Here is a 15,663-nt window from a genome sequence, read left to right on the forward strand (position 1 = left end):
CAACAAACACCACTCATTCATCCCATACGATGACCAGTCATCCCCGTGCGGGAAACCTCTCCTCACAGTAACGTCTCTTACCTGTATTAGATTTCTCTGTATACAGAATTTTGTTGCTGGGATTTTTTATTCTGTGGGGGCGGGGGGCGGTGGTGGAATGGGAGAGAGATTGCCTGCAATATAAAAGGTTCAATAGCATAAAAGTCTACAGATTAAAAAGCTTAAAAATCAAAATCAACAGGCTGCTATAAACCAGAGACATTCTGCAGGGGGAGAGAAGGGAGTAGAATCAAAACGGGTGGGAAGAGCACAAGGGACTATGGTGATGAAACACGGGGGAATTGGTGGTGGGAATTTCACGGGGACTATAACTGAGAGGAGAAAGCATACAATGTACAAAAATGAAGAATGATGTAAAAATATATAAAATAATTTTTTTAAAAAAGCTTAACAATCATGAGAAACTTTCTAAACCTGTACATTTGCCAGGGACTAACAGATCACCAGAGGAAAATAACTTACAGGAGGAGCCAAAGACTTAAAAAGTGTTTTTTTTTCAAAAACACTTTAACATTGATCACATTCATATATGTGTCCGAATTTTCCACATTAAAATTAGGAAGAGAATGTCATTACTCTGTTTCCAGTAGGAACAATTCTGTGCAGCTGAAAAAACAAATTTGAGAAACTGGGGCCGGTCATAGCTGCATTTGCCACTAGATGGTGGTGTTGCTGAAAGTAAGTCTTTTTTTTTTTTTTTTTTTTTTAAAGATTTATTTATTTATGCACACAAGCGCTGGGGTACAGGCCAGACATGCGGGGGATGAGAGGATTCACCAGAGACAGAGTGGGGAACAGAACAGGCAGATTAACTGAAATACACTGCCGAGGGGAGCAGCGGCGAGACAGGAGAGGTCAGCTGCACCATGTGGGTTGCTCCCTGGCAGGCGGGGGATCCGCTAGTGCTGCAGAGGCTGCGGATTGCCTCACAGTGCGGTGCTCAACGCTTGCACCACCAGGGAGGCCCTTTAAAAGACCTGATACACTTTTTTTTTTTAAGATTTATTTATTTGTACAAGAACTGGGGTACAGGTCAGAGGTGTGCGAGGGTGAGAGGATTCACCAGAGACAGAGCTGGGAACGGAACACACTGCTGAGGGGAGCAGCGGGCGAGGCAGGAGAGGTCTGCCGCGCCATGTGAGTTTCTCCCTGGTCGGCCGGGAACCGAACCCTCTGTGCAGAGGCTGCGGACAGCTTCACAGCGCGGCGCTCAACTCGCTACGCCACGGGGAGAACCGCTGAAAGTAATAGTCTTAATTTGTGAACTGACTAGTATAGAAAATGAGAGGTATTTATGCTCCTAGCCTTAGATATTAATGATAATCACACAAAAATACATTATTACATGTAAAAAGAACTGAAATGCAAATCATATTTGGAGACGCTGATGAAATAAATCGCTACCTCTTTTAAAGGTAAAATTTCCTCTTAATGGATAACGAACTTAAATATGTATCACTTTCATTATGTGATTATTTGTAGTTATAAGACAACCCTCTCTACTACACGTAATCATCAGACTACACTTTGAGAAACACTTCTCTGTATAATGATTCTTAATTTTTCCTTTAGTTGAAGAATCCCCTTGAAAATCAATTAAAGCTCTGACACTTCTCATACATTATTTTGTATTTAATATCATAGGGTTCATGGATTTAAAAAAAAAAGACTAACCATTGTGCCTAACACAGAGGAGGGCAGCACATAGGAAGGCTATGTGGATTCCTGCAAAATGTTAATTCTGTACCTCAGGGTATGAAGTCAAGAAGTCAGCTTAGATGCACACTAATATTTGAATGAGAATAGTGAGAAAGCAGAGTTTGTGTGTGTATAGGTGGTTAGGTGAGTGGGTAGGCAAAAAGTGTTCTAACGTTAAAGATTCCTCTTTCTCTGACGTACTACTGTCCTCATTCCATCTACTTCCCTCCCTCTTTCACCTTTGTGCCATGTAAATTGTACCTGCAAATCTCTTTAAGATTCATTTTAATGCTAAACTTAGAACTTGGGATTCTGTTTACTCTTTTTTTCTCTAACCTTGACCCACTCTGGGCAAGTGAAATTGAGACAAGATTTTCAGAGATTGAGAACCATCATGAAAAGAACCAAGAAGTTACACGTGACTTTGGGTTAGTACACAGCCTTGCTAAAGTTATTCCCTTATCTGTAGAATGGGAGTGATAGTCACTGCCCAGTCTATTTCAAAGACTCTTGTGTGAATAAAACAAAAGTGCATGTGAAACCATAATTTACAAAGTGCCATCCAGGTGTAAGGGACTATCATGGCTATGCCGCCCTCAGAATGTCACTTGAGTAATATGATGGAATGTGAGTGATCATTATACAATGACTATATACTCAGGGGAAAAAAATTAGTATTTGTGGGGGAGGGTGTGACAGATAGGAGGGAAACAGCATGTAACCTCCCACTATACCAGTGGTTTCTCAACCTGAGCTGCATGTAGGAGTCATCTGGATAACTTTAAAATGAAATATCCTAAATGCAATGTTGTGTCCTGGATTGGATCCTGAAGCAGAAATAGAACATTAATGGAAAAACAAATGAGATTCTGATACCTATAGTTTAGTTAATGGTAATATAGCAATCTTACTTTGTTAGTTCTGACAATAGACCATATAAGATGTTAGCATTATGGTAAATTGGATGAAAAGTATATAGGAACTTCTATACTTTTTTATCTAATTTATCAAAGTAACTGGTTTATATCATTATGTAGGTTTCGGATTTATAGCATTATTAATCAACATCTGTGTACATAGCATTATGCTCATCACTAAAGTCTAATTTCTATCCTTCACCATACAATTAGTCCCACCCCATCCCTTCTAGTAGCTGCTGATCTTATAGTCTAAGAGTTTTTATTTTATGAGTTTTTTTTTTCTTCCACTGATGAGTGAAATCACTGGAGTTGGTTTTTCTTATTTCATTTACCATAAAACTCTCTACTTTCATCCATGTTGTTGCAAATGCAGAACTCTGTACTATCTTTATAGTTTTTCTATAAACTTAAAATTATTCTTCCAAAAATATTAAAACAAAAATGTTTAAGAACTAAATATTCCTATGCCTGGACATTGCCCTAGACAGGTGAGCCAGAATCCCCACGGAGGTGTCTGGACAGCTGTAATTGAAATCCTTCCTGTGGTTCTGATACGACGGGAAGGGTGAGAAGTACCATTCTACACCATGAATGCTTGAGACGGGAAGGTCCTGTCTAGTTCTTCACCGAAGCATCATTTCCCTCCAATGCCTACATGGACAGCTTGTGCCATCGTGCCCCTGCTGAACCCAACTTTTATTTGTAAAAGTCTCCTTTACTTTGAGTCCTCTCTAATAACAGAAGAAAAACTGGAAAAACCCTTCCCAAATATACCAGAGATGTTTTCCAACATCTTCCCATCCAGGACAAGCTCCTACTACTGTTGGAGTCTCTTGCATTCCTGACCACAAATATCCTAACATTCTAACACCACCACTCCATTGTTTAAAAGTCTTACTTTGCTCCCTATTACCTAACACGTGATACTTGTTAGGTAGACAAAATTCTGTACACTCTGATAACGCAAGATTTTTAGCCTATGGGCCTGCTGTTCTGCATGGACCCAGTATTCACTAGAGTTTGCATGCAGTCCTCTTGGACATGTCTTAAATTCAACCTTTTCCATGTCACATTCAATGCTGCTGCTCTCCTCACCTTTGCAGAGCCTCTCCATTTTTCAAGGCTCTGCTCATGTGTGATCTTTTCAGGTCACTCCAGCAAAAAACGAGTGTTCCCGCTTTTGTATCTACAATTTCAGTGGCATTGTACTTAATCTGTTCTTGAATTATTTGTTTTGTTTTATCCTCCATGAGAATAAAGTAAGACCCTGGTGGGCAAGGACTATAAATTATATATCTTCTAAACCTCCTCCCAGAGACTTTACCATGATACATCCACACAGTTAAGATATAATAATGATTTAATGTACATTTTTCAAATACAATCTTTTAAAAGTAAAAATAGAAAATCAAAATTCAAAAACACAATTAAACTATCTTCATGATACTAAAATATCTTTGAAGGTGTCCCAAAGATAACAATTAACTAAAAAAATTAACTAATATTAACTAAAAAAAACTAAAAAAATTAACTAAAAAAATTAATATTAACTAAAAAAACCCTAAAACCTGAATAAAATACTGAAGTTATTGTTACATTACTAATTGAACAAAGCTGACAATAAAACAATAAACTCCCCCAAATTTTCAGTCTTCAGATTAATTTTTCTCTTAAAAATTCATCAAAGATATTATTTTGAGGGTAAATATAAATTATTCAGTCTCCCACGTCTATTTTTGTTTCTTCCCACCACTAGACTCACCCCATAAACATACACGCACACACACAAACACACACACACACACACACACACACAAACACACACACTAGCAGGATATTGTCCATGTGATAAAGCCTGAAAAAAAGGGCCTCCCCTGGTGGCGCAGCGGTTGAGTGCTGGGTTGCGAAGCTGCCCGTGGCCTCTGCGGCGCCGGTTTGATCCCGGGCTGCTCCCCGGCCACCGGAGGAGGGTCCCACATGGCGCGCAGACCTCTCCTGCCGCCCGCTGCTCCCCTCAGCAGTGTACCTTGGTCCTGCTCCCTGCTCTGGCTCTGGTGAATTCTCTCACCCTCCAGTGCTTCTGACTGTACCCAGTGCATGTATAAACAAAACAAACAAACAAATAAATAAAAAGCATGCCTCTATTAAAAAAAAAAAAACCCTGAAAAAAATATTACTTCTCTTTGAGATGTTGTCTATAAGTAGAAAAAGAGTAAGTTAAAATATTAGTGAATCCTGTAGGGATTTCTACAATATTTTGAAAACAGCACACATAGCATATATTAAGATGTGTATTTTGTTGGACAAGTATGATGGTTGAGGACTGTTAAAACAAAACATAACTAAAGACATCATTTTCTGGATGAATCTCTTGAGGAACATTTGAAATTGCTGGTATGTCTGGTTCTTCTGCTTTGGGTTTTTCTTTTATCTCTAAAAGACAAAATATAAAAAGTAGGTTCAAAAAAGGGTATTGGGAAATATTGGGGGGGGGGCAGGAACCCTACCTAATACCTTGTACAAAAACAAATTACAGATGAATTAAAGATTCAAACAGTAAATATCATAAATACTGTAAAAACAATAGGAAGTTCTTGTAATGATAGAATTATAAGGCCTTTTGAAGCAGGTCACAGACCAGAACCCATAAAGAAAAAGATTGACACATTTAACTTAGGTTTAAATATCTGAAAATTAAAATTCTATATGAGAAAAAAACACTATAAAAGTTAAACCATAAACAACTGGTTTGGGCAAAAATTTATAATTGACATGTAGGTAAAGATTTAGTAACTACAGAGAGATTTTTAGATGAATCCAAAAAGATAAATATCAGAAATTTTAAATGGGACTATATACTCATCAGGAAATTCTCAAAAGGAAAAATTCATAATAATCATGAAAAGAAAAGTTAACCTGGTAGCATTACCCATCAAAAAGAGTGGGAATCAAAACAATTAGTTTGACTCTTTTTTTTTTTTAGTTAGCGATTCAATTCTAATAGCAGCCATAGAGGAACAACAAAAACAATTCTTTTTTTAAACCTAGCAGGTAAGCAAAGATTTTTTTTTTTTAAGATTTATTTATTTTATACGAGAACCGGGGTACAGGCCAGATGTGTGGGAGGGTGAGAGAATTCACCAGAGACAGAGCGGGGAACAGAACAGACTGACGAAACACACTGCTGAGGGGAGCAACGGGCGAGACAGGAAAGGTCTGTCCAGCCAGGTGGGACCCTCGCCGGTGGCCGGGGATAGAATCGGTGCTGCAGAGGTTGCCGGCAGCTTCACAGCCCAGTGCTCAACCGCTGCACCACCAGGGGAGGCCCGTAAGCAAAGATTTTTAAGATGTGATTATGTGTAGTGTTGACAAGGGCATGGGGTGGAAAGGCGCTTTATATAAACTCTTGGTTTGTGTGAACTGCTACATTTTTGGAGACTAGCCTAGCCCAATGACTTTAAATGCTGGTACCCTATGGCCCAGCATTTCAATTTCTAGGGATTTAGCCAAAGGAAACAATCAGACAAACTTAAGCTTCCAGTGCCTCGGTTTCCTTATCGGTGGAATGGGAATATTACTGGAGCTTTTAACAATGACTAAAACAAGTCACACAAAATATTTAATATGGGGTCTAGCATAGAGGAAGTGCCAAATAAATGTTAAATAAATGTTACTTCCAATAATGTTCATTGAACATTATTGTAATAATGGCAAAATTTAGCAGCAATCTAAGCGTTCATTATTATAGGGATTGGTTGAATAAATCAGTGTTTATAAAACTCAATACTGCACAATTGTTGCAAAAGAGGTTTGTTAAGATAGCCAGGATATATATATATATATATTGTGTGTGGGGAAATCAGGTATGAAATGGAATGTAGTATAATATCTCATCTGTTAAAACAACTTTCATGTTAGATATCAGAGATAGGAGAGGGTATTAGAGGGGACATTTACTCTGTATCTACTTACATATTCCTTTAATTTATCATAATGAACATTTATCATTTATTATTATGAAGATTTTATAATTAGCAAAAAAAAGATTTTATAATTAGCAAAAAAAATGGTACTTTTGTTTGGTAAGCCACAATGACAAATTAAGCATTAATTCATTAGCTATATTAACCTTGCTAGAATTAGCATGAAACCCCTAGGATGGGCTCTGTGCTGACCACCACTGCTTCTTCAACCACAACTGTCACTGAAGTCGTGCTGCTTATGTCTGTTTTTTACTGTAATTTTTTAAAGGTGTTTCCTCAAAATATATTTGGAATCTAACTAACCCCATGTTGTTGTGGTACTTATCTTTTAAGAGAAAGAGGAAATAAACAACCAAAAGGATTTCTTTGGAAAACCGGTTCCCTGGGGATAACTATGGTCTGGTGAACTCAGCCTGTTTCTTATACTAATTGCCCAAAAAGAATCCAGGTTCTGTTATATCCTTAAGATTTCTTGAACTACTAAACATAGAGCTTCCATATGATCCAGCAATTCCACTGCTAGGTATTTACCCAAATGACACAGAAACAGTAATTACAAAGGGCACCTGCACCCCTATATTTATAGCAGCACTATTTACAATAGCTAAGCTATGGAAGCAACCCAAATGCCCAAAAATAGATGACTGGATCAAGAAGATATGGTACATATACACAATGGAATATTACTCAGCAATCAAAAAAGATAAATACATGCAGTTTGCAGCAACATGGATGGAGCTAGAAGGGATCATGCTCAGGGAAATAAGTCAGAAAGAAAAAGAAAAATACTGGATGGTCTCACTCATAGCAGGAATTTAGAAAACCTAAATAAGAGACCAGGAAAAAGACTAATCAATTACAAAGTGAAAATCAAAATCAACAAGCAACTATAAACCAGAGACACACTAGGGGGGAGAGGTGGGAGGGGCAGGGATAGGAAGGACTAGAGTCAAAATAAGGGGAGAGGTGCAATTGTATGGGGAATATAACCAAAATGAAAATGCATACATTGTGCAAAGATGAAAAAAGATATAAGAAATATATAAAATAAAATATTTATAAATAAAAAAAGACAAGTTGAACTAATGAAAGGTCACAATGTTTTCAAAATTCTGTGTTAGGGAGAAAGCTTTTCAGGAGCAAACTTTGAAATAGAAAGGGTTTTGGATAAACCTAGAAGTCCTACATGAATGAGACCCTACTTTTGTTGTATACCCTGGGACTGTGTGCCATGAATATACTTGCCTTTCATTTGCCAGGAATTAAAAATATTTTGGAGGGGGGACTTCATTCATGAAGTTTTCTGGTTGTCCTTTAAAATATTTTGCACATAATTCATCCTACATTGTGTTCATTTCCCTTCAGTAGCTAAAGCTTGCCAAAATGGATAGTTAAGTACTATTTCCTACTGTACACACATATTTCCCATTATTTTCTTTTAATTCTTGGGAAATGTGCTAAGGCAAATACTGGTTGGTTGAAAAAAAAATGTTAATGAAACTAGTCAGTGACATTAATGACACCCCTTGAGATATAGGGATAACCTAAGATTGCTAAAGGAGGCTATAAATCATCATGCTATGAGTGATATACCTATGTTTGTGCTCTAACTGTAAATGGGGAGCACCATTACATGCTGATGTCACTGATTTTCCCCCCTAAACAGCACCTACCACAAGGAAAAGCATAAACATCCTCACCGTCTTCCTGGTGTGCTTTAGGGTCCTGACCTTGGGACCCACTTGTTTCTCGGTGTGGTTCTGGAAAGCATTCTTCAGGCACATTGTTGTTTTTATATGTTTTAGTAGAAAGGTCTTCAGGTCCATGTGTTTCTTGGTATATTTCAGGTGCACAGTCATCAGGCCCAGGTGTTTTTTGGTATATTTCAGGTGGATATGCTTCAGGAGCAGATGTTTCTTGTATTGTTTTATGAGGGGGGGATTTATATGTTTTATGAGAAAAGTATTCAGGTTCAACTGTTTCTTGGTATGTTTTTGTTGAAAGGTCTTTGGGCACAGCTATTTCTTGTTGTGCGTTTGGAAAGATTTCAGTCTCAACTATTCCTTGACCTGGTTCAGAATTATATTCCTCAAGTTCAACTCCTTTTTGGTGTGTTTCAAGACTATAGCCTTTAGACACATCTGTTTGGGGGTATGCTTCAAGAGAGCATCCTTCCAGATCAGCTGTGTCTTCAGATGTTTTAGGAGGAAGGGCTTTGGGCACAGCTGTTTCTTGGCATCTTTTAGGAGAGAGATCTTCAGGGGTGGCCATATTATGGCTCATTTTGGAAGGATGGTCTTGAAGTATGGCTATTTCTTGGCACTGTTTAGGAGAGAGATCTTCAAGGGTAGCCACATCATGGCTCATTTTGGAAGGATGGTCTTGAAGTATGGTTATTTCTTGGCACCTTTTAGGAGAGAGATCTTCAGGAGTAGCTACATCATGACTCATTTTGGAAGGATGGTCGTGAAGTATGGCTATTTCTTGGCACCTTTTAGGAGAGAGATCTTCAGGGGTAGCCATATCGTGGCTCATTTTGGAAGGATGGTCATGAAGTATGGCTATTTCTTGGCACCTTTTAGGAGAGAGATCTTCAGGGGTAGCCATATCATGGCTCACTTTGGAAGGGTGGTCATGAAGTATGGCTATTTCTTGGCACCTTTTAGGAGAGAGATCTTCAGGGGTAGCCATATCATGGATCATTTTGGAAGGATGGTCATGAAGTATGGCTATTTCTTGGCACCTTTTAGGAGAGAGATTTTCAGGGGTAGCCATATTGTGGCTCATTTTGGAAGGATGGTCTTCAGGTATGACTGTTTCTTGACACACTTTAGGAGAGAGATCTTCAGCTTCAGTCATATTTTGGCATATTTCAGAAGGATAGTTCTGTACCACTGTTTTTTGGTACTCAGAAGCATTTTCCCGCTGTGTAATGCTCTGTTGACCTATTTCAGAAAAATGTTTCTCTGGTACACCATTTTGGGGGGAGGCTCCAGGAGGTAGAGTTTCAGGAGTACCCCAAGATGTCTCAGTTTCTTTCTCTACTGTAGGTGCCAGTGCATTCTCAGTCACTTCCTTTTCTACTTGTAACTGAGACTCCACCTTTGGTTCTGTATTTTGTTGTCTCTTTCTGCCTCTTTCATTTATTTTTCCTATTCTCTGTCGCTTGCTTTTTTTCTGTTCTCTGTGGAGAAATCAAAATTAGTGTCAGAAGTGGGGCTACAGGTTTCAAATAAATGTTTGGTAATAACCCAGGTTCCCCATGCCTTGATGCATGACTTTGAGCAAATCATTTAATCTCTCTGGGCCTTAATCTCCTTATTTGTAAAACAAAGAAGCAGTGCTAGATGTTTTCAATTGTCAGGAGAGCAAATGTCCCTCAGGGACTTTTTGTCTCCAACACCATGCTCACCAGGAACCTTCTTGGTGAATGTAGTGTATGCGTGCCTGTGTGTATTTAATAGATTGGCATCCCGGATTGGCATCCTGGTTTGTATGAGAGTCTTTGGGCTTAGTCCATGTGAATTAATCTACTTACCACCAGAGCATCCACTATGCTCTAGATAAATTGACACAATTGAGTTTCTAGATTTGCAATCCAGGCACAGCTCCTCATCTGTGCAGCCATGATACAGGCAGCTTGCTTATCTCACACAGTGTCTTGTGTCTTGTGAAAAGAATGTTAAGTAGCTGCAATACCTATCAGATGAGATGTACTGTGAGCTGGGTCAAAAGCTGCAAAAACAGTTCTTGGGGTTAAGAAGCCTGTGGAAAACATGAGTGGCCGTGTCCTACCTATTCTAAATTAATAGATTAAAGGTCTAGAAGATGAAAGGACACACAGGGAAATTGAAGCCAGTGACAAATTGTTAGTTACTGCAAATATAACCAAATACAGATGGCAAATACAGATGGGCTCAGGGGGAAGAACAAGGTCCTATAAATAAGCATTTCATCATTTTTCTAAACCTATTGATACTCTGTTCTATGATACCTGCTCTGTAAAGTCTTCTCTAACAGCCCACAGGGCTGAAATGCTCTCCTTGTTTTGCACTCCTGTAGGACTTATTGTGAAGATTGTGCTGAAGGCAAGGAAGAAAGGTTGCCTCATACTGCAGTTATTTCTGAAGAAACCTAATTTCTTTTAGTAAACGAGACATTCTTTAGAGATAAAACCAGTATTTTGTATACCTCTGAAGTACTTGTAGTTCCTTGCACAGTTCAAAAACTGTATACACTACTCCTCTTGCGTTATGTTAGAAAATTTCTCCAGTTTAAATTTTTTTTTAAATATTGCCTTGAGCAAAGATAAACAGTGGGGACTACATCAAATTAAAGAGCTTCTGTATAGCAAAAGAGACAGTAACAAAAACAAAGAGACACCCCACCGACTGGGAGAAAATGTTTGCACACAACACTAATGATAAAGGACTGATCACAAAAATCTACAAAGAGCTGATGAGACTCAACAAAAACAAAGTAAATAATCCAGTCAAAAAATGGGCAGAAGAGCTAAAAAGGAACTTCTCCAAAGAGGAAATGCCAACAGGCATATGAAAAAATGTTCAGCATAGCTTGTAATCAGGGAAATGCAAATCAAAACTACAATGAGATACCATCTTACACCAGTGAGAATGGCACATATTAAAAAAACTAGCTACAACAAATGTTGGCGAGGATGTGGAGAAAAAGGAACTCTCCTGCACTGCTGGTAGGAGTGCAAACTGGTCCAACCACTATGGAGAGCTGTGTGGAGATTTCTTGACCTACTAAACATAGAGCTTCCATATGATCCAGCAATTCCACTCCTAGGTATTTACCCAAAGGACACAGAAACATCAATTCCAAAGGGCACCGGCACCCCTATGTTTATAGCAGCACTGTTTACAATAGCTAAGCTTTGGAAACAGCCCAAATGCCCAAAAATAGATGACTGGATCAAGAAGATATGTTACATATACACAGTGGAATATTACTCAGCATTCAAAAAAGATAAGCACATGCAATTTGCAGCAACATGGATGGCGCTGGAAGGGATCATGCTCAGCGAAATAAGCCAGAAAGAAAAAGAAAAATACCAGATGGTCTCATAGCATGAATTTAGAAAACCTAAATAAGGAACCAGGAAAAAGACTAATTATAATAAAGTAAAAATCAAAATCAACAAGCAACTATAAACCAGAGACACACTATGCGGGGGGAGGGAAGGATGAGGGAGTAGGGTCAAAATAAGGGGGGTGGGAATTGTATGGGGAATATAACCAAGATGAAAATACATACATTGTGCAAAAATGAAAAATGATGTAAAAAATATATAAAATAAAAATAAGATTGCCTTGAGATACTACCTCACACCTGTGAGAATGGCCTAGATAAAAACAAAACAAGGGCCTCCCCGGTGGCGCAGCGGTTGAGTGCTGGTTTGCAAAGCTGCCCGCAGCCTCTGCAGCACCAGTTCGATGCCCGGCTGCTCCCGGGCCAACAGAGGAGGGTCCCACATGGCGCGCAGACCTCTCCTGCCGCCCGCTGCTCCCCTCAGCATTGTATTTCGGTCCTTCTGCCTGCTGTGCTCCCTGCTCTGGCTCTGGTGAATTCTCTCACCCTCCAGCGCTTCTGACTGTACCCAGTGCTTGTATAAATAAATAAATAAATCTTTAAAAATAAATAAATAAATAAATAAATAAATAGAAACAAACAAAAAAATCACAACAAATGCTGGTGAGGATGCAGAGAAAAAGGAAACCTCTTACACTGTTGGTGGGAATGTAGATTGGTCCAGCCCCTATGAAAGAATTGTGGAGATTCCTCAAAAGACTAAAAATAGATTTACTATAGGACACAGCAATTTCACTCTTACGTATCTATCCAAAGAGCACACAAACACTAATTCAATAGGAAACCTGCACACCTCTATTTATAACAGCACTATTCCCAATATCCAAGATATGGAAACAACCTAAATGTCCCAGAATAGATGAGTGGATCAAGAAGATGTGGTACATATACACAATGGAATACAACTCAGTGATCAAGAGAAATAAACTCATGCCATTTACAGCAACATGGATCAAGCTGGAAAGGATTACTAGTATTATTATTATTATTATTATATTTTAAAAAGCACAGGTTAAAAAAATAAAAAGGACAGGTTAATTATGAAAAGGAGAAAGAAAAAGTGAGATACCTGCATAGCCACAGGCAGGCAAGAGAGCTGTCTGGAAGGGATTATTCTAAGCAAAGTAAGCCAGAAGGGGAAAAATAAATACCGAGGGTTTCACCTAAAAGCGGAATCTAAAGAAACCAAACAGAGGATCAGACAAAGACAAACTGTAAGTCTGACCCTTAAAAGCAGATTGTGGATCTGAGACACTCAGGATGAGAGAGGCAGGAGAGGGGGGCAGGCGGGGGGGGGGGTGGAGAGTAGAGAACAGGTGGGGAGGAGAGTGCGGTGGAGGGTGGGGGAGGACTGCGGGCCCTTTGGTGGTGGGAAAATTATGGTGATAGCACGTGAGGGGAGAAATTCCATATTGTGAAAAAATAAACAAGGATGTTTAAAAAGAAATAAAAAGGAGGAAAAATGTTCATTAGATCATCATCTGCATTCTCCCAATGATTAGATTAAAAATAAAAAGCTTGGTCTCCCAGTCCTGCAAACTACCAAAATAAGTTTGAAGTTAATATATTTTTTTAAAGATTTATTTATTTATTTATTTATACAAGCACTAGGTACAGTCAGAAGCGCAGGAGGGTGAGAGAATTCACCAGAGCCAGAGCGGAGAACAGAACAGGCAGACTGACGAAGAAATACACTGCTGAGGGGAGCAGCGGGCGTGGCAGGAGAGGTCTGTCGCGCCATGTGGGACTCTCGCCGGCTGCTGGGGATCGAACCGGCACTGCAGAGGCTGCGGGCAGCTTTGCAGCCCAGCACGCAACCACTTCGCCACAAGGGGAGGACCAGTTTGAAGTTAATATTAAAAGGGTTCATCTCCTGCACTGCTGTTGGGAATGCAAACTGGTCCAACCACTATGGAAAGTTGTGTGGAGATTCCTCAACCTGCTAAAGATGGAGCCTCCATATGATCCAGCAATTCCACTCCTAGGTATTTACCCAAAGGACACAGAATCATTAATTCAAAAAGGCACTTGTACTCCTATGTTTATAGCAGCACTATTTGCAATAGCTAAGCTATGGAAACAGCCCAAATGCCCAAAAATAGATGACTGGATCAAGAAGATGTGGTACATATACACAGTGGAATATTACTCAGCTATCAAAAAAGATAAAGTCATGCAATATGCAGCAACATGGATGGAGCTGGAAGGGATCATGCTCAGAGAAATAAGCCAGAAAGATAAAGAAAAATACCAGATGGTCTCACTCATAGCAGGAATTTAGTAAACCTAAATAAGGGGCCAGGAAAAAGACTAACTATAATGAAGAAAAAATCAAAATCAACAAGCAACTATAAACCAGAGACACACCATATGGTAGGGGGGATGGGGAGAGGAAGGATTAGGGTCAAAGTAAGGGGGGGGGCGCAATTGTATGGGAATATAACCAAAATGAAAATGCAGTCAGTGTGCAAAAATGAAAAATGATGTAAGAATTATATAAAATAAAATATTTTAAAAAATATTGAAAGGATTCATATGTTATAGGGTGGTCCAAAATAAATATTCAAAATAATCTAAAAGATAGTCATCTAAAAATGGCATCATAGCATTTATTTATTTATTTATTTATTTATTTATTTTAGATTTATTTAGATTTATTTATTTATTTATTTATTTATGCAAGCACTGGGTACAGCCAGAAGCGCGGGAGGGTGAGAGAATTCACCAGAGCCAGAGCGGGGAGCAGAACAGGCAGAGGGACTGAAGTACACTGCTGAGGGGAGCAGCGGGCGGCAGGAGGGGTCTGCGCGCCACGTGGGACCCTCCTCTGGTGGCCGGGGAGCAGCTGGGGATCGAACTGGCGCTGCAGAGGCTGCGGGCAGCTTCGCAACCCAGCGCTCAACCACTGCGCCACCAGGGAGGCCCCCATCATAGCATTTTGAAATATAATTCCAAGTAACCAAGGTAATAAGATAAATGATAAAGCCCTATTGTTTAATTTTTAAAAGATGGTATAGGTGGATTCTTCAGGAAACACTTGTTTTGTTCTAGACATTAAATCCTAAATAATTTGTTATGTAGTTATCCAAATATAACTAGCATCGTACTCTTGCATTAACATAGGAAACACTATGGTGCTTCCTATGTGCCACAGTCTTAATTAATTTCCATTTTCTTATATAATCTTCACGTCAACTTATGAGGTAGATGCTATTATCTCCATTTTGTAGATGACAAAACCGCATTGTGTCAAATCAGAGAGGTTGAGTAACTTGCCCAAGATCTGGGCCAGGAAGGAAGGGAGCCAATCTTCTAATCTAGTCATCCCAGCTTTAACCAGTACACCCTGCTGATCCTCTCCGGAACTACTAAGGTCGCACTGTGTGGTAGGTTGTAGGAATGGTTCTTGGCAGTATGGAGATGTGTCACCAGAGGAACCCATAACAGCGGCCAAGGGGCGCACCAAGGTGTCAGCTACTTCGGTGACTTCCTTAGGCCTGGCACCCCAGGCCCCGTAAGCTCAGAAACCCAATTCTATCAGCACTTTGTGACCAGCTCCATTTGTTGGGAGCAGAGCTCATCAAACAGCTCAGAAAGACTGATATGCAAACCAAAAGAACAATTTTACACAAACAGAGAAATGCAAAGTCTCGCAGCAGAAATGCTTGAGCTAGCAGACAAATGCACTCTCTTTCGGTAGCAAGTTGAGAAACCAAGTTATTATGGTTGTTTGGTGAGTATGGAGTTAGGGGATCTAATTGAATATTAATTCAACAGAGTCACCTGCCAAAGGACCCAAGCACAGAAGGTCCTGCTATAACCTAACATTCATTCCTGAGAAGCCTCACCTTCTGCAATATCATGCACTAAAAAGCAACAGAGTTGGG

The 15,663-nt window shown here is 39.4% G+C and overlaps 1 protein-coding gene across 7 annotated transcripts in view; it reads right to left on the reverse strand.

Annotated features, from left to right (window-relative positions):
- Positions 1-4,848: 4,848 nt before the first annotated feature.
- Positions 4,849-15,663, reverse strand: part of HEMGN (hemogen) — an 82,876-nt gene continuing 72,061 nt past the window's right edge. For 6 of the 7 annotated variants that reach the window (XM_054689363.1, XM_054689364.1, XM_054689362.1 and 3 more), the window contains 2 exons: positions 8,335-9,845; positions 4,849-5,111 (listed from right to left, as the gene is read on the reverse strand). In XM_054689363.1, coding sequence (XP_054545338.1) covers positions 5,005-5,111; positions 8,335-9,845 — 1,618 coding nt within the window. In that variant the 3' untranslated portion in view covers positions 4,849-5,004. The remainder of the gene's footprint in view (positions 5,112-8,334; positions 9,846-15,663) is intronic. The other variant, XM_054689361.1, reaches the window with a different exon arrangement.

Source organism: Talpa occidentalis, unplaced genomic scaffold (genome assembly GCF_014898055.3).
Source record: "Talpa occidentalis isolate TD23 unplaced genomic scaffold, MPIMG_talOcc4v2.1 talOcc4.7, whole genome shotgun sequence".
In the NCBI taxonomy this organism is placed as follows: Eukaryota; Metazoa; Chordata; class Mammalia; order Eulipotyphla; family Talpidae; genus Talpa; species Talpa occidentalis.